The sequence below is a fragment of the Hylobates moloch genome, unplaced genomic scaffold (assembly GCF_009828535.3).
Source record: "Hylobates moloch isolate HMO894 unplaced genomic scaffold, HMol_V3 SCAFFOLD_1, whole genome shotgun sequence".
NCBI lineage: Eukaryota > Metazoa > Chordata > Mammalia > Primates > Hylobatidae > Hylobates > Hylobates moloch.
The window spans coordinates 93,454,826-93,482,011 of record NW_026652276.1 but is presented as its reverse complement, the minus strand read 5'-3'; the positions used below and the strand labels follow the sequence as shown (position 1 = coordinate 93,482,011).

The window sequence follows — 27,186 nt, the reverse complement described above, 5'->3', positions numbered from 1 at the left end:
ATGTAAAGAAATGCATCCTGTTTACACTTCTGGCAGCGTTTCTTTTATTTGGATGGTGGCCAAAGGCAAACAACTCGGCAGAGTGGGTTTTTAAAAAACAGAGCTTTCCAAGTCCGCATGCTGTTGCCCGAGTGAACATCCAAAATCTTCAGTTGGTCTCAATGGAACTGTTTCATCTTGTAGAAAAAGGCTCATATTATCTTATAGCATTTTATGTCTGTCGTAGCTTTGGTATTTATTGTGGGAAGATTTTACTAAGGAATGACTAATCTTAAAAGATTTGGTTTGATTAGGGGCTAAACTAACAATCTATTTTGAAATGAGATAACAGGATTTGCAATTTTTGCTCTTCCTCCAGCAAAACTGAACCCCACCCCACCCCCCCCCCCAAAAAAATCTACATCCCCAGCAGAGAGGGAATCTATACTTTGACTAGAAGTTGCTGGATTTATAAGTTGTCTTAAAAATATGCTCTCTGAACAGTTTGAAGTGTGACATTATATTGAGATGAAGTCATCAAACTGCTTGAGACTTTAACTGTTTATACTTGGGTAACCAAATAAAATGTATGGTTATTCAAACAATTAATACTTTGGTAACACCATTACTGAAAAAAGGATTTTTCTCTTAGCCATTAAAGAGACTTGAATGAGTTGTCTTTCTTATTTTTTTTAAGTGTATGTGAGATTTAGGATTTTCTTGGCTTTTGTGTTTTAGAAAATTGGTCTTTCATTGGAAAAGGATAGGAGTAAGAGGTTTATTATTATAATATGCCTCCTGTACTAGTATTTTACTTTTAAGACTTTAGCAACTCTGTATAATGATGGTGAAAGTGTAACTTACCAGTTCTGCAAAAGTACGGTAAATACTTATTGCTACAGGCTTTAAACTCCAGAGAGAGCTTACATCTCTCTCTAAAAAGGAAGAAAAGGGGACTCAGAATCTAGCCAGATGTCCCCAAGTAGAAAACGTCGCTGGAACTCAGATGTGGATTTTCAGAACAAAGTTGGCAGAGAGCAGTTTTTGACTAGAATCAATGTAAAAGGGCAAAAGAGAGACAGCTTTTTTAAAAATGCCTTTTTTCCTTCAAAGGAAGGGGAAAAGGTATGGAAAATGGACTGTAGTTAACTATTGTAATTCAAAGCTCATCAGTAGTTTAGCCACCTTTCTTGTGTTTTGAAAAAGGGAAAGGAGGAGTCTTTTCTTGTGGTTGGGTGCAGTTCATCTGGACCAGCTCCAGCCTGCTTGGGCAGAGTGTGTGGTGGGAATAGACTGCTGTTGCATGAGCCGGTTTTGCGTGTGTGTATTTTTAAGCCAAACCTATGTTCACCCTGATAATTGGGGAAGGCCTGGTTTGTGCAGTGCTGCAGTCTTCCTAAGTGACCTTTGGCCTTCCAAGTCCGACCTGGCCCCCTGACTTCGTCTTTGACATAAAATGAAACTTCCTAGGGGTTACTGATTTAACTTCTGAGTGAGGTTGTACTCCTTGTGAAGCTGAACTTTTCATTTGTAAAAATAGCACCTGAATAGATACCTGGTGGGTCAGACCCAATTTCTGTATTTGAGTTGGGTGAGCAGGGCCTTCCCGGATAGCGGGAGGGTTGGTGACTTGATTGGGAGGGCATGGAAGCTGAAACCCCATCCAAGCCACCATTGCCAGGCTGGGCTGCATCTGCCTGGATGTTGGAGAGCGTTTTTCTGATTTGTGCAAAGGCACTGAGACCCTTTGCCCGAGACCTCGCCAGAGAAATCTGTGTGCTACCTTCTCCTTGCACACAGAAACGCCGAGATAGTTTTTGTTGTGCATAGTGGGGAAAAGAGGAATTGCCTTTGTTTCCTTGGGTTCTTGAACCTTTTTGGTTTTGTCCTTTTGGAAAGGCAAGAGTTTGGTGTGGTGTAGTCAAAGGAAGTGGGGAGATGAGGACCCAGAGGAGGAATCACAGTGGGGGAGCTGGGAGGAAGGAAAGTGGAGAGTTTATTCAAGTCACATTTTCCCTCTAGGTAGATTCCAGTCCACCACTGCCACTCGTTCAGATGAACCCACACTTCTGAAAGCTCTGTTTGAGACCCATCTCCAGTTAGGATTTTAGCAAGCCTCACCTTTTCCTAACTATCTCTTTTCCTTTGGCCTCTGCTAACCTTCCCTCTCCACATCACGTAGTTGGAACTTACATTGCTGTGGTTGCTAGTTAACTTTTTAAAAACTTTTTATTTTGAAATAAGTATAAGTTCACAGGAGGTTGCAAAGATAGTACAGAGAGGCATGCAGTTTTCCCAGTAGTCATGACACACATAATTTCAGTATGCTGTTGAAGTCAGGAGACGGGCTTTGGGACAGTGTGTATGTGGTTCTGCACCCTTTCCTCACCTGTGTAGGTTTCTGTAACCACCACCACAGTCCAGACCACAAAGATCTCCTCGTGTTGCCCCTTTCTAGACACTTCTCCCCGTCTTTCCCATTACTAACCCCTGGCAACCATGAATCTCTTGTCCATCTCTGTAATCTTGTCACTTCAAGAACATTATTAAACAGAATTGCATAGTGCGTGTTCTTTTGAGACTGACTTTTCTTTTAACGTAATGTCCTAGAGCTTCATCCAAGTTGTTTCATTTCCGTAGTGAATTCCCGTTTATTGCTGGGTAATGGTCCATGGTATGGTACACCACAGCTTGCTTCCAGTTTGGGTCTATGATGAACAGAGCTGCTGTGAACATTACAGGGTTTTGTGTGGACTCAGCTTTCATATTTCTGAGATAAATACCCAAGTACAGCTGCTAGGCTGTATGGGAGTTGCATTTTTAGTAGTTATAAATCCACCCAACTGTTTTCTAGTTTGTACCATTTGACATTCCCACTAGCAGTGTATGAGAGGTCCAGGGTCTCTGCATCCTCACCTCCACTTGGTGTTGTCCCTGGTTTTCTTGGTTTGTTTTTTAGCTGCTTTAACAGGTGTATAGCAGTATCTTACTGAGGTCTCGATCTGCTTTTTCCTGATGTCTGGTGAACTTGAACATCTTTTTCACTTGTGTATTTGCTGCCTGTGTATGTTCTCCAGTGAAATATCTCATCATCATGTCTTTTGCCCATTTTCTTTAAAAAAAATTTTTTTTCTCTTCATTCATTTCATTCTGTGACCTGCTGAATTTTGCCCATTTTCTAACTGGATTGTTTGCTTTTTAAACTGTTGAGTATGTATGTATGTATCTCAGGATCTTGCTCTGTCACCCAGGCTGGAGTGCAGTGGCACTGTCATAGCTCTCTGTAACCTCAAACTCTTGGGCTCAAGCGATCTTTGTGCCTCAGCCTCCTGAGTAGCTGGAACTATCAGCGTGCGCCACCATGCCTGCCTAATTTGTTTAATATTTTTGTAGAGACGAGGTTTCACTATGTTGCCCAGGCTGGTCTCGAACTTCTGGCCCCAAGTGATCCTCTCCCCTCAGCCTCACAAAGTGTTGAGATTACAGGCGTGAGCTACTGTGCCCGGCCTAACTGTTGAGTTTTGAATGTCCTTGTATATCTTAAATGAGTCCTTTGTCAGATATGGCAGATATGTGGTTGGCAAATATTTTCTCCCAGTTCATAGCTTCTTTTCAGCCTTTTAAGAGGGTCTTTGGCAGAGCAAAATATTTTAGTTTTCATAAAGTTCAATTTATTGATAATTTTTCTCGTATGAATCATGTATTTGGAGTCACATCTAAGAACTTTTCACCACACCCTACATCCTGAAGATATTCTCCTATGTTATATATAGTTTTACATTTTGATTTGATTTTGTATAAGCCGCGAGGTTTAGGTCAAGGTTATTCCCCCCCCCCCCCCCGATTTTCTTTGCCTATGGAAGTCCAATTCCTCCAACAGCATTTGTTGAAAAGACCAGGCTTCGTCTTTTTAATGGCTTTTGCACCTTTACAAAAATCACTTAGCTGTATCAGGGGCTATCCATGGGTTCTCTGTTATGTTCGATTGATCTGTGGGTCTGTCACCTCACCAATACCACACAGTCTTGATTATCATAGCTATATAATAAGTCTTAAAATCAGATAGACTGATTGTTCCCACTTTTCTTTTTCAGAGTTGCTAATTTAATGCTTTCAGAGTTGCTAATTTAATGCTTTTTCATATAAATTTTCAAATAATCATATTTATATCTACAAAAGATCCTGCTGGGATTTTATGGAAATTGTGCTAAACCTGTTTATTAATTTAAGGATATTGATACCGTGTTGAATCTTCTAATTCGTGACTGTGGTGTATCTATTAGATTTTGAAAATTTCTTTCATCAACATTTTGCAGCTTTCAGCACATAAGTCTACACATATTTTGTTACATTTGTACCTATTTCATTTTTTTAGTGATTGTTAGTAGTACATTTTGCATTTCACTTTCCACATGTTCATTGCTAGTATATAGAAAGACAATCGAATTTTGTGTATTGACATTATATCCTGCAACTTTTCTGGATTCATTTGTTTAGGAGTTTTTTTTGGTAGATTACTTTGGGATTTTCTACATAAATCATCTTTTTATCTGCAGGTAGGTTTAGTTGTGTGTTTTCTTTTTTTTTCTGTCTAATTTGTTTCTTTTTTCCCCCTGCTTTTCCTGAGCTGTGTGATCTTTTATTTCATTTTCCTACTTATCGCACTGGCTAGAACTTCTAGAACCATGTTGAATAGCAGTAGCAGAAGTAGGCATCTTTATCTTTTCCTAGTGCTGGAGGGAAAGCACTCAGTCTTTCATATTAATTATGAGGTTAGCTGTATGTTTTTTTGTCAGTGTTCTTTATCAAGTTGAAGAATTTCTCTATTCCTAGTTTGCTAAGGTTTTTTAAAATCATGAGTGGGTGGTAAGTATTTTTTTTATCCATATATTTGTCTTTCTAGCCAGATTCTGAGTTTCTGGGGGTCAGATACTGCTTCTTAAAGTTTGTTTCCCCCACATTGAACAAATGTTTGTGGATTGGTAGAACTAGGCATGGTCTCCAACGGCAGACAGACAAGGTCCTGAGGGGGAAATTTAGGGAACATCTCTAACCAGACCATCCTGGTCAGCTGGGTCTGGAGGAGACGTTCAACTACTCTTTTTGTGTGTGTGTGTGTGTGTTTTGTTTTGTTTTTTGTTTGTTTGTTTGAGACGGAGTCTCGCTCAGTTGCCCAGGCTGGAGTGCAGTGGTGCAGTCTCGGCTCACTGCAAGCTCCGCCTCCCGGGTTCACGCCATTCTCCTGCCTCAGCCTCTCCGAGTAGCTGGGACTACAGGCGCCCGCCACCACGCCCGGCTAAGTTTTTGTATTTTTTTAGTAGAGACGGGATTTCACCGTGGTCTCGATCTCCTGACCTCATGATCCGCCTGCCTTGGCCTCCCAAAGTGCTGGGATTACAAGCGTGAGCCACCGCGCCCGGCCTCAACTACTCTTTAGTCATCATTACATCTGACTCAGTGGTTCCAGGCAGAAGCGGAAGTTACAGGCACCAAATTGATGCTGCAGGAGAGAGATGAAGGAGGCAGAATGGATTCATCTACTCTGCCCTGGGTGTCAGAAATGAAGATTTTTAGGATAAGTGCCAACTAAAAATCATTGAGTTGTACACCTTAAATTGATGAGTTCTATGGTACATGGATTATAGCACAGTAAAACTGTTATTTAAAAAAAAAAAAAAAGGCCAGACACAGTGGCTCACACCTGTAATTGCTAGTGCTTTGGAAGGCTAAGGCCAGAGGATCAGTTGAGCCCAGGAGTTTGAGACTAGCCTGGGCAATATAGTGAGACCCTGACTCTACAAAAATCTTAAAATTAGCTGGGCATAATGAGGCATGCTGTGGTCCCAGCTCTTTGAGAGGCTGCGGGCAAGGATCACTTGAGCCCAGAAGGTCGAGATTGCAGTGAGCCATGTTCATGCCACTGCACTCCAGCCTGGGTGACAGAGCAAGACCCTGTCTCCAAAAAAGGAACATAGATAAGTGCCTAGTGAGCAGGTGACCCAGGTTTTCTCTGTCCTTGAGGATGGGATGCTGCTCTCAGCTGGCCTGAATCCCCCAGATTGCTCTGAGATGAGAAGGCTTTTCCAGATGGACAGATGTGCACTTGATCGCCTTCTCAGGGCCCTTGACCACTCTGCACACCCCCAGTGCAGACCATACCAGAGAGTATGCAGTGGGCCCCTGGGAAGAACACAGAAGCTCTCATAGACACTGCCTTGCTGATTTCGAAACATTAGTCTAAGAATGGTGAAATAGACCTCCTAACTGCTCAGAGGGTGCTGTTTTTGCTGAGAGAATATTTTCCAAAGGCTGGCTGCATTCCCTAATACTATTTTAGTTTAGGTTATTTCTTCATCCCTTTGACCCTGTTGATGAGGTAAGAAGAGGCAGAACAACATTAACTTTATTTTTAACAATGAGGAAATAAGCAAAAGAATGAAAATTAGTTTCTCATCACAAACAATGGTGACGTTAAATCTAGAACATGATCCCCTGGCGCCCGTTTTGGTGGGCGGGCTACTTGGCTTGTCGTATTTTAGTCTTTTCCTGTCTCATGACTGCTGACTGCCTGGATTTGTATGTTTTCCCACCTGTTTTAAGCTGGAAGAAGCAGTTGTATCTTCTGGAATTGAGGAGCTGCCAGATTTCAGTGATGATGACAATAGTAGTGCTGGTAGTACTCTTGGCAGTACAGTCATCCCCCGTTATCCACAGCCAGCCGCCAACGGAAAATAGGCGCGGACAGTGGTACCACATTTGAGAGACAGAAGGAGAGACCACATTTACTTAACTTTCATGACAGTATATTGTTATAATTGTTGTATTTTATTATTAACCTTTTTTTTTTTTTTTGAGACGGGCGGGTGCAGTGGACAATTTGGTCATGCAAGTCCGCCTCGGTTCAACCTTCTGCCTCAGCCTCCGGTACCACCACGCCTGGCTAATTTTTTTTTTGTATTTTTAGTAGAGACGGGGTTTCATCGTGGTCCTGATCTCCTGACCTCGTGATCCTCCTGCCTCGGCCTCCCAAAGTGCTGGGATTACAAGCGTGAGCCACCGTGCCCGGCCGTATTTTATTATTAACTATTATTGTTAATCTCTTACTGTGCCTAATTCATAAATTAAACTTTAAAAACAATACAGGTAGGGCTTGGTACCGTTCAAGGTTTCAGACGTCCACTGAGGGTCTTGGAACTTATGCTGCGGATAAGGGGTGGGGGCTACTATAGTTGTTGTTAAAACATTGTTTTTTTGGTGGGGAGGCTGAAGCGGGCGGATCAGCTGAGGTCAGGAGTTCGAGACCAGCCTGGACAACATGGTGGAACCCTGTCTCTACTAAAAATACAAAAATTAACCGTGCATGGTGGTCTGTAATCTCAGTAATCCCAGTGCTTTGGGAGGCCGAGGCGGGCAGATCACGAGGTCAGGAGATCGAGACCATCCTGGCTAACACGGTGAAACCCTGTCTCTACTAAAAATACAAAAAATTAGCCGGACGTGTTGGCGGGCGCCTGTAGTCCCAGCTACTCGGGAGGCTGAGGCAGGAGAATGGCGTGAACCTGGGAGGTGGAGTTTGCAGTGAGCCAAGATCGCGCCACTGCACTCCAGCCTGGGGGACAGAAGACTCTGTCTCAAAAATAAAAAATAAAAAATAAAAATAAAAATAAAAATAAAAAATTAGCCAGGCGTGGTGGCAGGTGCCTGTAATCCTAGCTACTTAGGAGGCTGAGGCGGGAGAATTGCTTGAACCTGGGAGGTGGAGGTTGCAGTGAGCCGAGATCACTCCATTGCACTTCAGGCCTGGGCAAAAAGAGTGAAACTCCATTTACAAAAAAAAAAAGTTGGTTTTTTACTGATACACTTCATTTTCCAGTGAAATTTTCTGAATTTGTTGCCACATCCTCCCCGCTCAGTTGTCTCTTTTCCAGTAGCTTTGCAAATGAATGATAGCAGAAGGCAGACTTCTTTCTATGGTGCTTATGTACATCTGTTTTCTTTTTTTTCTTCTTTTCTTTTTTTTTTTTTTGAAACAGGGTCTTGCTCTGTTGCCCAGGCTAGAATATAGTGCGGCAATCATAGATAATTGTAGCCTTGACCTCCTGGGCTCAAGCAATCCTCCCCACTCAGCTGAGACTACAGGTGTGCCACCACCATGCCCAGCTGTTTTTAATTTAATTTAATTTTTTGTAGAAGCAGGGTCTTGCTCTGTTGCCCAGGCTGGTCTCAAACTCCTGTGTTCAAGCAGTCCTCCCTCTTTGGCCTCCCAAAGGGGAGGCTCACAATGTGAGCCACTACCCTCGGCCATGTGCGTCTGTCTCGGTGAGGTTATGTTCCTAGGAGTTAAGACATTTCATGTCACAACAAACAAACCAGGAGACAGACTCTGGCTGCACATTTGAGAGCTTGTGAGTTTTCTGCATTATAACAATTGATGCCCATTTTGAGGTTTTCTAGTGTGGTTTAGTCTTTGGAACGCAATTAAATCCTCTCTCATTTCTTTTATTTTCTAGGGCTCAAGGGTTCTTGTTGATGCACGAGATAAGCTTGGCATTCCTTGGCAGTATTCTGAAAATGAGAAGCATGGGATGTTCCTGATGGCCTTTGAGAACAAGGCGGGGCTGCCTGTGGAGCCGGCCACCTTCCAGCTGTACGTCCCGGCCCTGAGCGCACTCTGGAGGGATTCTGGCATCAGGGAGGCTTTCAGCCGGAGGAGCGAGTTTCAGCTGGTGAGTGAGTAAGCCGCCTTTCTGGGCACCTGATAGTGTGTTTTTTTACACGACTATTTTGGACCGTTAGTTGAATTTCCTTAAAAACTGTGTAACAGTCCAAGCAAGCTCTAAATCACTGTAAGTTGTAATGATCAACAACCAAAACACAGGACGGAGGCAAATGCTATATAAAAGGCTCAAGAGGGGAAGGAGCAAGAGCCACTCAGGCAAGATCAATAGCTTTCTTCTGGGAATACAGAGGGTTCTTCGAATCTTCAGGATTGGCACAACCCAAGGAATTTAGTTTTTCTTAGAGATCTTGTTCATAGTAGGAAATAACACCCCCCTACAACAGCTTCCCAGGTTTGGACCTGTGGATATGGGCACATTACGAAGGCCTTCGGATCAGCACCTCGGAAGCAAATCCGACTCCTCCCAGTTGTTCCCTTCAGATTTGTTCCTTTCGTTTTAAGGTCTGAAAACTTCACAAAGCCCAGTTATTTAGACTCATTTAGGGTCTGAATCTATAACCAGAAAATTTGGGGGGGTTTTGCCTGTTTGCCTTTTGTTTTTTTTCTACCTTTCAACATTAACCGTATATAAAGTAAAATGTACAATTTTCTGATAACCAGCATAAATGTGCACAGCTGATATTAATACACACCCAGGGTATCCAGAAATGCCTCTGACTCTCACAGCCCTTTGCCCCCTGAGCACCCAGAGTCAAGTTGAAGTCATGAATCCTTTGCCCTTCTTATGATTTTGCCATAATACCCATTTATGATTTGTAAACACGACAGTCTTGAGTTTTACTGATTCTTAACCTTCATATAAGTCATTTCTTAGTGTATAGTATATATGCTTCTATGACTTACCTTTTTCACTCCACATGTTGGAATTTCGTCAGGCGAGGCACATAGCTGCGGTTCTTTCCTTTTCACTGCTGTCTGATGCTCCATTGTGGAAAGATAGTAGGATCCATTCCTTCTTTCATTGAGGTACTTTTGAATTGTTTTTCATATTTTGCTATTGGAAATGTCTTTTTTTTTTCCTTTTTTTTTTTTTGAGGTGGAGTCTTGCTCTGTCGCCCAGACTGGAGTGCAGTGGTGCCATCTCAGCTCACTGCAACCTCCACCTCCGGATTCAAGTGATTCTCCCACCTCAGCCTCCCGAGTAGCAAGGACTGTAGGCACCCGCCACCACACCAGCTAATTTTTATATTTTAGTAGAGATGGAGTTTTACCATGTTGGCCAGGCTGGTCTCGAACTCCTGGCCTCAGGTGATCCACCCATCTCAGCCTCCCAAAGTGCTGGGATTTCAGGCATGAGCCACCACGCCCCACCCTATTTATATCTTTTACCCATCTTTTTCCTGCAGAGTAATTTTTATTTTTCTCATTCATCTGAGAGGTGCTGTATAGCCTGCTAATAGTCCCCTCAGTTCAATTTCCTTATATTCTTCCCCCAAGTCCCCCAATGTTAACATCTTAACCACAATACAACTATTAAAACTAAGAAGTTGACATCGGTATGAAAGCATCAATTAACTGTAGACCTTGTCTGAATGTGACCAATCTTTCCTCTCGCGCTCCTGTCCGCTGCTTCCTCTCGCGCTCCTGTCTGCTGGGTCCTGGCCTGGAATCCCCCATTGTGTTTAGTCATTGTGTCCCCTTGGTCTCCTGCAGTCCATGATAGCTCCTTGATCTTTCCTTGTCTTTCATGACCTTGACATGTCCAGAGCACTGGCCAGGTATTGTGTAGAATATTCCTGTTTGGATTTGTCTGGTATTTTCTCGTCATTAGGATGAGGGAATGCATTTTTTTTGGCACAGAAACCGCAGGCGTTCCATTGAGCCCTGCTCAGATCATCTGATCAGGAAGTGTGTGATATTGTCCAGTGGCTGGTGCTGCAAGCCTGGGTCACTTGGTTGAGGCACTGTTGGCCACCTTTCTCCAGTGGGAAGTCAGTATTTTCTCTGTGTTGTTAACACATATCTTAGGGAGATACATTGAGACCCTGCAAATAGCCTGTTTCTCCTCAGGCTTTTGCCTGTAAATGTTACTGTCCTCCAGGGCATCTTAAGGATGACATTTTTACTAGCCCCTTTCCATCTGCACATTCCTTCTCAAGTTAACTTTAACAGTTAAGGTAAAAGAATCAAAAGAAAGTGGAAGATATGGTTGCAGTAGAAAGGAAATTTTAATCTCCTAAAGAGCAGGGGTGGAAGAAACAATTGGGAAATACTTGTCAATATCTCAGCGTGAAATTGAGGTTTACACCTTTTCCCCATAAACTCACACAGTCTGGGAAAGAAGTTTCTCATTCATTTAGAACTTGGATGGAAATTGAGGATTTTCCAAAGAAGGAAACAGAAGCATCCGGGGCTGATCATATTGAGTGAGGCTGTCTAGGATTCGGCATGGTGCAGCAGCTTTGACAGGCTTCTGTCTTTGCCCTGTTCCGTCGGTGCAGGGTGTCAGTGCTGGAAGGGACCTCCCAATTTAGGAAGTCAAGCCCTTGTATTGTCACGACATGGAAGTAAGCCCATACCAGTTATGGTGTGCCTGAGGCCACATCATCTTGGTAATCACTGTGAGAAATTTGGGCCTGAAAGCCCAGTCTGCTTGTTTCTCCCTTTCTTCACTCATTCATTCATTCATTCTGCATTCATGGATCACCTACTGTGTGAGACACAGTGCTACATGCTGGGGATATAGCAGTGAAGAAGACCAAACATGAGCCTGTCCCCAGCGAGTGAGCTTTTAATCTAGACGTGTGCTTGGCGAGTGATTAGGGTAAGGTGGCCACAGGTGGGTCAGTCATCCCTTTGGTTTGATCTTATGCTTCAGACCACGAGACTTCGTGAAGATACAGAAAATATACTGTTGTAGTCAGTAATACATTTGTAAAGTCTGTAATAACCAAATGCAGAGATAATGATGTGAAATTCTTGTTTATTGGGTGGTGGGTGCATGACTGTTATTCCTATACTTTATAGATTTGTACTTCTTTTTATTCTTCAAAAAAAATGGAGCATTTTACTAAAATAGCTAGATAGTAGGACCCTAATAGTCATTGTTATCAAAATACACAATTACAGCAAAACTGAAAGAACATACCCATCTGAATTCACCATTACCAGGGCTCCCTTCCCCACCCCTGCAGTAGACTCAGGGCTCCCCTCCCCAATCCCTGCAGTAGACCCAGGGCTCCCCTCCTCCACCCCTGCAGTAGACCCTTGTTCTCTTCCAGTCTTTTCCTGAGTGTCAAAGCTTTTCTAGGGTGATGCTTCATCACCTTGTTTTTTGCTTTTCTTTCTTCCCCAGCTGACAGCATTTGACAGTCTGCTGTGAAGAGCTGCAGCTGCTTTGAGAATTGCTGTCAGCCAGGTACTAGGCGCCTCCCTGTTCCCTCTGCCGTCTTGCTTTTTCCTGCCATTCCAGTCAGAGATAGAAACAAAAAGAGGAGGAAAAAAGGCTGTGTCTGGTGATTACCTTGTGACGGCCCTTTCTCCTCTGAGAGGAGCAGGGTGGGCCGGAATGGGGGTTGGAAATCTTCCCTTTCCATAGAGGAGGCAGCCTGGCCGCCTTCCCCACTGGCCCTTTGCCATGCATGGCCATTGCTGTCCACTGCTGGTCACAGACAGCAGATACCCCATGAGCATCACTTCTGTGGCTCAGTTAAAAGGAAGATGATCTCGCCATGTTAGACCTTATCTTCCAAAACACAGTTAAGTAAGACATAGCAGGATGCTCAGCAGAAAGGCTTTGGTCATCGGTATAACTAATATAAATATTATCTTCTTGTCTGTCCTCTTTTTTAATAAAATAAAATTTAGCATTTTTAAAATATAGCTTGCTCATTAACTAATGTGCCTATAATATAGTATGTGGATGATACTGCCATGAATTATCTGCTTTTGAGTATACCATTTATTTCTTTACCTTTTTTTTTTTTTTTTTTTAAAGAGACAGTCTTGCTCTGTCTTCCAGGCTAGAGTACACTAGTGTGGTCATAGCTCACTGCAGCCTGGAACTCCTGGGCTCAGGCAAACCACCCACCTCAGCCTCCTGAGTAGTTGGGATCACAGGCATGTGCCACCACACCTGGCTAATTTTTACTTTTTCTTTTTCATAGCATTGAGGTCTTACTATGTTGCCCAGGCTAGTCTCAAACTCCTGGGCTCTAGCAATCCTCCTGCCTTGGGCTCCCAAAGTGCTGGGATTACAGGTGCATGCCACCAGGCCCAGCCTTGGTGTACCTTTGCATTTTAGGATCTAGATAATTAGAATGATACGACATAGATATATCAGTGTCTTTGGTGTGTGGCTCCTGACCTCAGTGTGACCTAGATTTGTATGTCATAGTCCTTGTGTGCCATGGAGGGTATTCTTTCACTGAGTCCTTTCTGTGTGCCAGGCCCTGTGCTGAAGTCAGGTCTCATTTCCTCACATAGCCGGTAGGACAGACAGACATGCAAGCAAATAATTATTATAAATGTGGTAAGAAATATAATTGAGGCTAGACAAGGTGTTGCACACCTGTAGTTCCAGCTATTCGGTGGCTGAGGTAGGAGGTTCGCTTGAGTCCAGGAGTTCAAGGCTATAGTGAGCTGAGATCACGCCACTGCACTGATTACAGCCTGGGCAACAAAGCGAGACCCTGTCTCAAAAAACATATAATTGAAAAATAATCAGGCTGTGTTAAGCATAAAGGAAAAAAGTAGACAATTCTATCCGGCAGGAGGAGGTCAGAGGTGCTTTGGAGGAGACTTTTCTAAAGGCAAGTAGGATGACCCAGGAGACAGTGAGGAGTGAGGTGGCAGAGGGAGCAGACAGAGGCAGGGACTGGGAAAGCAGCCGGCAGGGCGGAAGCTTGCTCAGCCAGGGGGCTGCCCTGCAGGGTCGAGCAGGCTTTAGGCAAGAAGAGTATGCATGCATGTGGATGCAAGCACAGAAATCCCAGCACAAACTAGTTTAACCAAAGGTGCTTTGTGAGCCAAAAACTGACACGGGCGGGAGCTTTATGTGCAGTGCGAGCTATTTCTCTGCCCTTTCCTGGGCTTCTCTGTGCTGATTCCTTTTTGGCCTGGCTGCCTCTGTGGCTGCAAAATGATGGCAGCAGAATGAGGCCTCACGCACACACATCACCACCAGGAGCAAGGAAGGGACCTGGCACGTGGCCAGGGAGATGCTGTGCGTGGTCGGTTTAGGCATGGATGAACTCTGCATCCCTGTCCTCACCACTGGAGAAGTAGGGGCTGCCTAACTGGAGCAGTGGGTGGGATGTTGCCACCCGGTCTGTGTGCTGTAAGGTGGGTGCAGGCGGGTCTCAGAGGTCACAGCGTTCTCTGTGGCCACATATACCAAGCAGTTTGAACTCACCTATGGGGAGTGAGGCACCACTGAGGTGTCAGAGCAGTAAATCACAGATCTGAGTTGTTGTTTTTCCAGAAATCCCTGTGACTCATGTAAAAGATGCCTGAAGGGTTCCGGGCACGGTGGCTCACGCCTGTAATCGGAGCACTTTGGGAGGCCAAGGCAGGTGGATCACTTGAGGTTGGTTCAAGACCACCCTGGCCAACATGGCAAAACCCTGCCTCTACTAAAAATACAAAAATTAGCCATGCATGGTGGTGGGGCGCCTGTAATCCCAGCCACTCTGGAGGCTGAGGCAGGAGAATCGCTTGAGCCCAGGGGTGGAGGTTGCAGTGAGCAGAGATCACTCCACTGCATTCCAGCCCGTGCAACGTGTGTGTGCAACAAGACCCTGTCAAAAAAAAAAAGGTGGGGGGGGAGGTAAGATGGGGCAAGGCCGGCTGAGCTCTCCTGGGCTCCATAGAGAGGCAGTGTGGTCATAGCAGGGCAGAGGTGGTCTTGGTCCTTACTCTCATGTCCTACTGTTCATCACCCCATCTGCTGCTTTCCTGGCTGCACAGCTCTTTGCTTCCTACCTAGTTAATATCCTCACTATCTAATTTTCCTCCAAACATGGCCTGTGAGCAGGCCAGTAGCATCTTTACGTACAGAATTGCCTGAATAAGTGGAACTACTTATTGTTTTTCATGACTTACTTTTGAAATTGTGGCCGGTCAATTAAATGTAGTAACTAAGTTGTGAATATAAGTTGTGTCTTTTCTTGCTGGGTCCAGAGCTCTCCCGGTGTCCGGGTGTACGCTCCTGTCCTCAGCTGCGTTCCAGCCAGACTGAGGAGGGTGGGGAGGGAGAGCTCCCCTCTTCTTTTAGAGTGACTTCCTAGAAGTGCCATCCAACACATCCTCAGAAGTCTCCTGAATGGGAACACAGTTACCTGGCCACAGCGACAAGGCAGGCTGTGCGGTGTGGACTCACAGCCAGCAAATTATCCTGGGGAGGAGCTGTGGAGCGGCCTGGGGGAGCCTGGATGGATCTGTGGGGTGGCCATGGGAGCAGCTTCCACATATTCTTGGCTCTCTGGTTTTGCTGGCATTTGTTTTTTTTTTTTTTTTTGGAGACAGTCTCGCCCTGTTGCCCAGGCTGGAGTGCAGTGGCACAATCTCAGCTCACTGCAACCTCTGCCTCCTGGGTTCAAGCGATTCTCCCTCAGCCTCCCCCAAGCAGCTGGGATTACAGGCACCTGCCACCATGCCCGGCTAATTTTTTGTATTAGTAGAGATAGGGTTTCACTACATTGGCCATGCTGGTCTCGAACTCTTGACCTCAGGTGATCCTCCCGCCTCGGCCTCCAAAGCGCTGGGATTCCAGGCGTGAGCCATGGTGCCCGGCCCTGGCATTTGTTTTCCCTCTGCCATGGTAACAGAGTTGAGAAGATGACCACAAATCTGGACTACATTTTCTACCTTCTTGTGGTTTAGCATAGCCATGGGACTGAGTGCTAGGCCTTGCTCTAGGGGCGAAATGACACTTACCCCCAGCCTCTCCCCCTTCCTGATGCCTGGCCAGTGTCAAGAATCTGAGTGGTCAGCGTGGACCCACAACAGAAGCGGCCTTCAGCCTGTCTTGTTTAAGCCTCAGTGTCTTGGCTTTAGCTCTCACCAACGTAGCTTCCCAGAGTGGCATTTCCCGGAAAGCTCAGAAGACGGTGGGTGCCTGGGGGAAGGGAGAAGAGTGTTCTAGCTGGAAGAATGGCAAGCACAGAGGCCCCTAGGCGGGAGCAGGCTTCGTGCTCCAGAGTGCAGCAGGGAGGCTGAGGGGAGGTGGGCCAGAGCGGTGGGTGACAGATGACAGTTCGTGGTGCCTGTGGAGGGGCCCTTGAGGGCTGCCAGAAGGACTTAGGAATTGGCCAGAGGCGTGCTGTGGTTTGACTTACACTTAAATAGGATTGCGTTGGCAGCCATGTTGATAATAAAAGTGAAGGTCCCATGGAGGCTCTTGAAGTAATGTAGGTGATGGTGACGGAGGCGGTGAGCTGCGGTCAGTTTCCAGACACCCTAGAACTGGGAGGGATTCACAAGCCACCTCGCCTATTGCTTGCGCAGCTTCAGGATTTGCTGGTGTGTCCGCCCTGAGGAAGAGCGAGCCCCAGGGTTGTTGTGTTCTGTGGATTTGGGGTGCTTACTGGGGAGCCCATCACTTGTCTTTGTGAGTACGCCCAGGCTGCCTCTGTGTGTTTGGACCCTGCCCCTGGAGGGCAGAGCACACAGAGCTGAATCCCGTGTTCATGGTCACTCACAGTGGCATCTGGTGTCTTCCTTGCTGGGGGCTTTGCTCTCTGCCAGGAGACATGTTTCAGACCCAGAGTCCCCAGTCTCCCCATGAAGGCCATCACCCCTCATTCCTTCAGGTCTCGAGATGGGCATGCTGGGTTGGGGATGCCCAGAGTCGCCATCTTGAATGGGGCAGGGAGAGGTTATAGCAGCTCAGAGACACCTGCCCCAGGGACAGCATCAGTCCCAGTCTGTGCTGGTCAGGGACTAGCTGACTTCTCAAGCATTCAATTAGTGTTTAATTAGCGAAAACTAAACTCAGCAAATCGCACCAGCCCCTACTAGGTGCATGAGAGGATTTTCCCCATACCTCAGCTATATGGCTTTAGACTTCTGTATGCTTAGTCTTCCATAGATAGACAGAGATATAATATGTTTATATGTTTAGTTTTCTGTAAGTTTTGCCAGCTTGGTAAGTCGAACTTTTCATAATCATTGGTTCTTTTCATATGTTTATTGGCCATTTACATTTATTCTCTTCTTAGTTGGCTATTGACATTCTTTGCTGCTTTATTTTTCTTTTGATTCATACCATTCTATCGCCAGGCGCCCGTTTTTTCCAACTCCCTTTCTTTTTTTCAATTTTTCATTTTGAACTAATTACAGATTCACAGGAAGTTACACAGATAGTCCTTGTGTGTGTCACCTGGTCCCCCCCAATGGTGACATCTTACAGGATTATAGCATGGGATGAAAACCAGGAGACAGGCATTGGTGAGCGTGTGCATGTAGTTCTGTGTCACTTTATTACATGTGTAACATCACAGTCGAAATACAGAACCATTTCCCACCACAGCCTCCCTCATGCTGCCCCTTTCCAGTGTACCTTCTTTTTAAACGGAATCTCTCTCTGTCACCCAGGCTGGAGTGCAGTGGTGCGATCTCAGCTCACTGCAGCCTTCACCTCCTGGGTTCAAGTGATTCTCCTGCCTCAGCCTCCCGAGTAGCTGGGGTTACAGGCGTCCTTCCACCACACCTGGCTAATTTTTTTTATTTATTTTTTATTTTTTGTATTTTTAGTAGAGACGGGGTTTCGCCATGTTGGCCAGGCTGGTCTTGAACTCCTGAACTCGGGTGATCCACCCACCTCAGTCTCCCAAAGTGCTGGGATTACAGGCATGAGCCATTGTACCTTTTTATTTCTGAGTAGTATTCCCTGGTATGGAGGTAACACAGCTTGTTTATCTGAAAAATGTGTGCATATATGCACAGGTACAATACACACACTTATACATGAAGACTGCATCATTTTTTAGCTCCTAGGATAAGTCACAATGTCAGAAATAAGTGAATACTTTCTAGAGAAAATAGAGTTATTTCAGATATTAAACCATCAGAATCTACTTTCATAGTTTTGGTTTGGTACTGTGTATATGTGTGACAGTTTTTAACCTTTCACACGAAATAACTTCCATAGTGTGATTCAGAGCTTTCTTAACTGTTACAGTCAGAAGGACCTGAGAAATTCCCCTACCAAATCCTATTTGATATTGACACCATTTGAGGTCTGAGACTTGAATTTGCCTGACGTGACAAAGCTAATGAATGACCCAGACAGGCGTGAGAAGAATTTAGAGTAGCCTGGGTAGTCTCGTGCTTATTTGGGTGCTGATCCCAGCTCTGGAGCGGGTGGGACACTTGCTTTTCCTTGGGGGTGGCTCTTGCCTGAGGATACAGAAGCAGGAAGCTGAGGTATTTGCTATTCTTGGATCCTGCACTGGTGAGAAACTTAATGTGTTTCTGCCTGTGATGTTGGCCTTTCCCCTTCATTTCATTAATTATGAAGAGTATTATATACTTATAAACCTCTAACAATCTACTCCTCTAGGGGGAAAAAATGAAGTGTTAAGTATTTTAACATAGATCCTTAAGCCAGTACATAGTGGCCCGGGGTAAAAATGTGTGATGTAATAGAGTTAATAATGAAATACTTCATGTGGCAGCAAGACCAGAAACCCTAAAGGAAAATAATGATGGATTTGATTACATAAACGTTTTTAACATTTGTATGGCAAAAGTCAACATAAATAAAGAGTCAAATGACAAATTCGGGAAAATTGCAACCTATAACAAAGGTGTTTTCTGTATGCTAAAGGAGTGAGAGAGCGCTTGCGAATCAGTTCACAAGGGATGCATCCCTGGGAGAAAGCAGAGGAAAGAAGGAAGAGGGTCATCATCCATGCCACTCATTGTGGCAACACAAATTAAAGTCATGCTGAAATAGCTTTGTCAGCTAGGTTGGGAGTGATTTTAAAGAATAATGCTTTGGGCTGATTGGGTCTCAGGAAGTAGGTACTATCATACATAAAAAGTAGGAGTATACAGTGAGGATGTTCCACAGTTTGTGTCAAAACATAAAGTGTTATTCTGTCCTTTGGCAGTAATTCATCGTCCCAGGAATTCATCCTAATATAGTAATTGTAAGATTTCCAGCTTGGCTGGGCATGGTGGCTGATACTTGTAATCCCAGCCCTTTGGTAGGTGAGGTGGGCATATTGCTTGAGTCCAGAGTTCAAAACCAGCCTGGGCAACGGGGCAAAACCCCTTCTCTCCCAAAAATACAAAAAGATTATCCAGGTGTGGTGGCATGTGCCTATAGTTCCAGCTACTCGGGAAGCCGAGGTGGGAGGATCCCATGAGCCTGGGAGGTTGAGGCTGCAGTGAGCCATGATCACACCACTGCACCTCAGCCTCAGTGACAAAGCAAGACCCTGTCTCAAAATAAAAAAGTAAATGTTAAATTTTAAATTAAATAAAATGAGATAAAAATAAAATGATTTCCAGCTTCTAGTTATAGTGGACTAGTTATCTAAAGACCTGCTGAAAATAATTTAAAATGCTAGATAAAATGCTAAAAATAAATTTATTAGGCCAGGCATGGTGGCTTACGCCTGTAATCCTGGCACTTTGGGAGGCTGAGGAAGGTGGATCACTTGAAGTTAGGAGTTCGAGACCAGCCTGGCCACCGTGGTGAAACCCTGTCTCTACTAAACGTACAAAAATAAGCCGGGCATGGTGGTGGGTACCTGTAATCCCACCTACTCGGGAGGCTGAGGCAAGAGAATCACTTGAATCCAGGAGGCGGAGGTTGCAATGAGCTGAGATTGCCCCACTGCACTCTAGCCTGGGGGACAGAGCAATACTTCATCTCAAAAAATAATAATAATAAATAAATAAATATGTTAAAGCCTCTAAGCACTGACAGGATTGTAAAGCACCACCAGGCGAAACCCTACAAAAGCCTGCTGGGAGAAGCAGAGCCTGAGCTTCAGTTTCTGACAGATCTTTTCAGGGTCCCAAAGTGGAGGTGGAAATGAAGTTGGGGGATCTGATAGGAGACTGCCCTGTAATGAATGGGGACCTCAGAGGGTGAGGATGAATGGAAAGGATACGCACAAAGAGGGGACAGCAGAGAGGCAGGGCAGGAGAGGGAGGAGACAAACTAAATCCCACCCATGGGCCAGCTCCCCGGGGGACCTGTCACCCACATACCCAGCACCATGGCAGTCCAGGCAACCCCTGTGCGATGGATCTAGTTTAAAGTGACACCAAACAGATAACGTACCCAAGTGCCTGGTAGAAGCCAACTTTCTCCGGAAAGACACTTTAACCCTAAACCATGGAGATTCCCCACAGGTGGTTTCTTAGGAGCAGGGGCATCACAAAGACAGCCAGACTCCCAGGAACACAACACAGTGCCTGGAACCAGAAGCTGCAGCAGACAGTGGGGTCAGACCCACATGCTTCAGATATTGGACTCAGACACCGGTCTTTAAACAGCTGCCCTAACGTGTTTAAAGATAAAAGTTAGAAAACTGGCCACTATTTAAAGTGACATGGCATATGTTTAAAAGAACAAACTAGAAATTCTAGAATTGAACATTTAAAACTAAAAAACTCAATGGCTATGTTAGGCAACAAAGTATTAGTAAACTAAAAGAAATAATGGAAGAAAGCATCAAGAATGTAGAGCTGAGAGACAAAAAGGGAGAATATAAAAGGTTAGGAGGAAGGAGGATGGGGTCAGAAGGTGTAATGCACATTTAACACAGTCACAGGAAGAAAAGTCGGGGCAGCACCATGTTTGAAGTGATGGTGGCTGGTAAATCATATCAAACACAGTCAAGAAACCCAGTGAATCCCAAGCAAGATTAAAAAAAAACAAAACACTATAGATATAATAAAACTGCAGGAAACCAAACACAAAGAGGAAAATCTTAAAAGTACCTACAGAAAAAGGTAGACATGAACTTTCAAGGAGTGACAGTTTGACAGCTTTCTTCCCAAAAGCTACAGCAGGCGCCAGAAAGAGTGGAATGACATCTCAAGGCGGTGTCTACAAGAGAGCTTAACTCTCAATCTAATTGAGTTTTGAAAATAGAAGGCAGAACAGAGACATTTCCAAACAGAGAGTTGATGGGTAGCAAATCCTCCCAACAAGAATCATAGGAACTATACTTCAAACAGGAAGAAAGTGATTTCTGATGGAAGGTTTGAAACATGTAAGAAATAATATGAAGACTAACATCTCTTTTCTCTTTTGTTTTAACTTTTGGTGTCAAAGCTAAGAATGCATTGCCAAATCCAAGGTTGTCAAAATTTACACCTACATTTTCTTTTTATGTGTAAGTTATTTTCTATTTAGGTTATTGGTACATTTTGAGTTAATTTTTGTATATGGTTTGAGGTAGGGGTCCAAATCCGTTCTTCTACATGTGGACAGTCAGTTGTTCTAGCACAATTTGTTAAATGTCTCTTCTTTCCCCATTTAATGGCATTCTTGTGGAAAATCAATTGGCCATAGATATTTGGGTTTATTTCTAGACTCCAAATTCTATTCTCTCAATCTATACATCTATGCTTATGCCAGGAACACACCACTTTGATTACTGTAGCTTTGTAGTAAGTTTTCAAAGTGGGAACTGTGAGTCTTCAAGCTTTGTTTTCTTTTCCCTCATTGTGGTTTTGATTTGCGTTCCCTTGAGGAGTAATGATGTCAAGTTGTAGTTGTTATTGATGAAGAATAACATGGACTTGCTCTATCACAGAGATTAGCAAACTTCGGCCTGCAAGCTAAATTTCATGTAGCTTATTTTTGTATGCCCACCCATGAAATAAGAATGTTTTTTACATTTTTCAAGGCTTGAGAAAAAAGAATATGTAGTAAAGACAGCTACATGTCTTTAGACCCACAAAGCCTGAAATATTTACCGTTTGGCCCTTTACTGGAAAAGTTTGCTAGCCCTTTCTCTAATTATCAGATATTAAGATTTATCTTTTTAAAAACTTCAATACAGTGGAGGTATTGGTGCAGAATTAGATAAGTAGAGTGGTCAAACCACATAAAGAACAATGAAATTGGACCCTACACACACACACACACACACACACACACACACATTGAAATGAATTAGAGACCAAATTTGAAAGGCAAAACCATGTATCTAACGTGTGCATGTGTGTGTGTATGTGTATATATATATACATATATATGGAGAATCTTCATGATCTTGATGTAGGAGAGAATTTCTTAAGGAACTAAAAGTACAAATCCAAGAGGAAAAGATTAATAATTTGACTCCCATCAAATTAAGAACTTCTGTATATCCAACGATAGCACCAGCTGTGACAGTGAAGTCATTTGCTGTCTGTAACCTACAAAGGTGTGAGTATCCAGAAATAGGCAATTCAGTATGAGTTACAGCTTTCAATAGGCACTTCTGAGAAGAGGAGATGATATTATGATATACTCACAGATTTGCAAAAATTAAAACGTGACAATTCCAAGAATCGGCAAGGATGTGGAATGACAGGAACTCTCATACACTGCAGTGCCGGTGGGAACACAAATTGGTTTCTCTAGTTGGGAAAACAGATGGGTATGATTTACTAAAGATATGTGTTTCCAGTGGCTCAGTAATCCCAATCCTAGGTATGAAAAGCCATGTATGTAAATGTTCATAGCATTATATATAATTGGAAAAATCCAAATGTTCCTCAACAGTAAAATGGGTGAGTAAATTGGGTTTTTTTTTATTTCTGAATGCTGCAGGAAAAATGAGCAGAGGACAGCTCTCAGCAATGTGATGAATCTCAGAAACATTTTGATGTTGGCCCAAAGACATCAGACACAAAAGAATACATATAGTGTGTTTACATTCATACACAAGCACATATATAGTGTGATTACATTGAGAATTCAACCACATTGTTGAAGAGTGCGTACACAGGAGATAAAACTACTGGAAAGGATACCAGCATCAAGACAGTGGTTGCTTCTAGAAGACAGAGTGAGTGTTTTGATAAGGGCGCTTCTGAGGTGCTGGTTGCAGTCCATTTCTTGACCTTAGTGATTGCTATTTTATCGGTTAGTGCATGTATCTTTTATGCATTTTTCCTATATTGTGTTATAATTTACAATAATAATTTAAAAAGGAAAATCAGATCAATATGCAAAGATTATTTGCAAGGATGTTTATTGTATTGCTTATAAAAACAAAAAGGAAACCACCTAATGATTCACCAGTAGGGGTTGGTTGACTAAATTGGAATACTGACCATGTGATCGAATATTGTCCAGCGGTTAGAAAAGCTGAGAGAGAACTCTATATATTGACATGGAAAGAAGTCCCTGACGCATCAAGTGAAAAAGCGAGTTAAGTAGCAAAATATATATCATGTTTCTCTTTAGAAAGGAAAACAGGCATATATATATATATATATATACACAAATGCATAAAAAACTAGTACCTGGTATAAGTACATCCACTGAGCTACCTCAGTTGTTTTATTTGTGTTTCTTATTTTTATATATGTTTATGAAAACATTCACTTTCTAAATTATTTTTATTTTTAATCGTGGCCAAAACATGTATTATTGGCCAAGCATGCTGGCTCACTCCTGTAATCCCAGCACTTTGGGAGGCTGAGGTGAGTGGATCACATGAGGCCAGGAGTTTGAGACTAGCCTGGCCAACACAGCAGAACCCCATCTCTACTAAAAATACAAAAATTATCCAGGCGTGGTGGTACATGTCTGTAATCCAGCCACTCAGGAGGCTGCAGCATGAGAATCACTTGAACCCAGGAGGCTGAAGTTGTAGTGAGCCAAGATCACACCACTGCACTCCAGCCTGGGTGACAGAGCAAGACTCTGTCTTAAAAAAATTAAAAAGCTTTTAAAAATGAAGTATTTTTATAATCAGAAAACACCATGAGAACAATTTTAGAGTGAATTATAAAAATTAATGTGGCAGGAATTTTTTTTTTTTTTTTGAGAGTCTCACTCTTGTCTCCCAGGCTGGAGTGCAGTAGTGTGATCATAGCTCACTGTAGTCCCAAACTCCCAGGTTCAAGCAGTTCTCCCACTTCAGCCTCTTGAGTAACTAGAACTACAGGTGTGCACCACCACACCCAACTTATTTATTTATGAGACAGGGTCTGGCTCTGTCACTCAAGCTGGATTATAGGGGTGCAATCTTGTTTCACTGCAACCTCTGCCTCCTGGGCTCAAGCAATCCTCACCTCAGCCTCCTGAGTAACTGGAAAACTACAGGCATGCCACCACATCAGGCTTTTTAATTTTTTGTAGAGAAACAGCATTTCGCCATGTTGCCCAGGCTGAGCTCAAACTCCTGGGCTCAAGTGATTCACCCACCTCGGCCTCCCAGAATGCTAGTATTACAGGCAGGAGCCACCACGCCCAGCCTCAGCTAATTTATTTTTATTTTTTGTAGAGATAGTCTCACTGTGAAGCAGTCTTCTTGCCTTGGCCTCCCATAAAGTTTATGTATTATTCCTGAAAGAAGGCTTACAGTTGAAATAATTCTGGTTAAATATTACGTACCATTAATCTGAAAGTTTCAAAGGGTGGTAGTATCAACCCCATTCCCCATCCACTTTTACCAGGTTTCAACAGATTTAGTCAGCTTCCACAAGAACTGAGTAAAGCCCAGGGAATCAGAAGAGCCCTGGACTCTCACCATTTTCGCTACATATTATTGAAGCTTCAGTCCTTAGCTATCAAGGAAGGCGGTATTAATACCCTCCTTTTAGACTGACTCTGAGAGATGTGAAAACATCTAGCACCATGCTTAGCAAGTAGTATTTGTTTACCTACCTGGCTCCCTGATTTCAAATTTCTTTTGTGCTCAGCAGTGGGCTATGAGCTATAGCAGGAGCGATTTTCCTCCATTCATCTCCCTGAGAGCCAGGGGTCTGAACTCCTGAAGTGGGGGCCTGTATTATCCACCTTGTGGAGAGATGATCAGAATTTAGCCTCCAACCCCATGTAAGTAGGGAGCTGTTGGTGTGAGTGTCATGGAAGAAATTAGACTTTAACTTGAGTGGTTTTGAATGAAAGATGAAATTCTCAAAAGAGATAGGAGGGAGGTAGCACAGATGGGCTGATGCAGTGGTGATCGGACACTCAGAAGCTAGCCTGCTCTTGTGAAAAAGCAAGGCCTGCCCTATTCTGGCTGTTCTTAGGAGAGGTTTTGTGAGAATTTTGCATTTAAGCCAAATGAAATGCTTGATTTATTAACTTGTTATGACTTTTTTCTTTTTTCTTTTTTTTTTTTTTGAAAAAATTGTGGTGAAATAGACTTTTTTTAAGTCTTTTCTCACTAAACCTTCTAGCAGACCAGTATTAACAATTGGACACGTGTATCCCAACGAGTCTTTGGAAAAGCTTGGGCTAAGGCGGCATAGTGTAGCTCGTGTTTGAGCATTTCCTCGGAGACATTCCTGTGATGTGAGTGCAGTTGTGATTTGCTGTTTGGTAAATAAGAGATTGAAAGGCCCTCCTCTTCTGAAGTTGGAAGACATCTTTACTGGGATCACCAGGGACACCTCAAAGTTTTAGTTTATCTTTTTAAAATTTCCTTGCTTATGAGTTCAAGGTTTAGAAATAAATCTGAGTTGTTATTTATGAGCCTTTCACATCTGAGTGGGCAGATTCCCCAGGAGTAGTATTTTCATCATGTTTTCTGTCTTAGCTGGGGCTGCCATAACAGTTCCACACACTGTGTGGCTTGAAAACAGACATTTATTTTTCACAGTTCAGAGGCTGGGGAACCCAAGATCAAGGTGCTGGCCGGTGGGGTTCCTGGTGAGGGCTCTCTTCCCGACTTGCAGACGGCCACCTTCCTGCTGTTTCCTCACGTGGTGGAAAGAGAGAAGCTCTGATGTCTCTCCCTCTTCTTATAAGGGCACTAATCACATCATGCTCCCACCTGTGACCTCTTCTAACCCTAATCACCTCCCAAAGACCCCACCTCCAGATACCATCCCACTGGGGATTAGGGATAGGAATTTGGGGAGGCACAGCCATTCCATTCATAACAGTGTTGTGATATTGTGAAGTATACATTTGGTCTTCCTTTCCGTTTCCAAACATATAGCTTTGCCCTTTCAGGCATGTGGTATAATTGAACTAAGAGACAACATCATCTCTTGTTCTGAAGCTGCTTTCAAGGTATTAATATACCATTGGATTTCTATCATATGGCCCATTTATTCATTCCGTTACCCTCTGCTACTAGTCCTCCTTCTCTTCATTTATACCCAAGTGTCCACGTTTGAAAGGAGCATTAGGTTCAGTCACTGTGCTGGTCTGGATTGCAGGCAGCAATAACCTAGCCAGTGTCTCCCCTCAGTCCACTCCCATTCAGATAGGGTAGGGCTACACAGGTGTAGGACTAGGGGGCTGTATTTACCACCAGGAAATACAGCTGCAGTCACTGTGAACCCCAGTTCTCCCAGATGGGGTAAAGGCACAACCCACCCCCATCAGGTCCTTGGAATTCCGGTGTAAAGTTTATTATTATTTTATTGTTGAGACAGAGTCTCTGTCACTCAGGCTGAAGCACAGTTGTGCGATCATGGCTCACTGCAGGCTTGAACTTTTAGGTTCAAGTGATCCTCCCACCTCAGCCTCCCAAAGTCCTTGGATTACAGGCATGAGCTTCCTCTCCTGGCCCCGACATAACGTTTAAAAACAGTACAGTTTCTTGCTTAGGAACCAGCTCTGCTTCCAGCACTGGGGTTGCAAGACCTGGTCCTAGGACCACTGCACCAAGTGGGAGCAGGGTGGCCAAGCTGAGGTGATGCGAGAAAGGAAGAAAAATGTGTAATCCTTAAGCCAGCCTGCTCCTCTCTCAGCAAGAATTGTGTAGTCACACCAGCCTCCTTCCCAGCCCCTCTTTCCCTGACCCACAAAACAGGAACATCGAGTGGGGACGTCCTTTAGCCGCACTCATGTTGAATGTGGGCCAGCCCTTCATGCTTTCATCGCCCCTGTCTTAGCCAGGGTTTTAACTGCCCGTACCGCTGCTCTGTCAGACTCACTCTGAGGAGGATGCCTCTCTGCCCGTTGTTGAACCCCGTGGGATGTACAGTGTGTCCGCTGGTCTGAGGAAATGACGGTCAGTGTCCAGATCCGAGCAGTGTCTTCTGTCTGTTCTTTCTATAGCACTCTGAGCACTGGCCTCTTCCACCAGGCAAGCAAAGCCCAGTCCAGAGTCAGTGTTCACTCTGGTTAAGACCCATTTGTTGGCTGGGCGCAGTGGCTCACGCCTGTAATCCCAGCACTTTGGGAGGCTGAGATGGGAGGATCACTTGAGTCTGGGAGTTAGAGACCAGCCTGAGCAAGGATTGCTCAAGCCCAGGAGGTCGAGGCTGCAATGAGCGGTCCAACCTGGATGACAGAGTGAAACCCAGTCTCTTAAAAAAAATCGAAAGACCCATTGTTAGCCCCCAGGGCTACACTTGCCAGCTGTGTCCAGAGCCTTCCC

At 44.1% G+C, this 27,186-nt stretch overlaps 1 protein-coding gene across 2 annotated transcripts in view; it reads left to right on the top strand.

The window, feature by feature from the left end:
• The window catches only part of GNA12 (G protein subunit alpha 12), a 100,207-nt gene that overhangs the window by 29,523 nt on the left and 43,498 nt on the right, over positions 1–27,186 (top strand). For both annotated transcript variants that reach the window (XM_032755775.2, XM_058442256.1), the window contains exon 2: positions 8,490–8,705. In XM_032755775.2, the coding sequence (XP_032611666.1) occupies positions 8,565–8,705 (141 nt within the window). In that variant the 5' untranslated portion in view covers positions 8,490–8,564. The remainder of the gene's footprint in view (positions 1–8,489; positions 8,706–27,186) is intronic.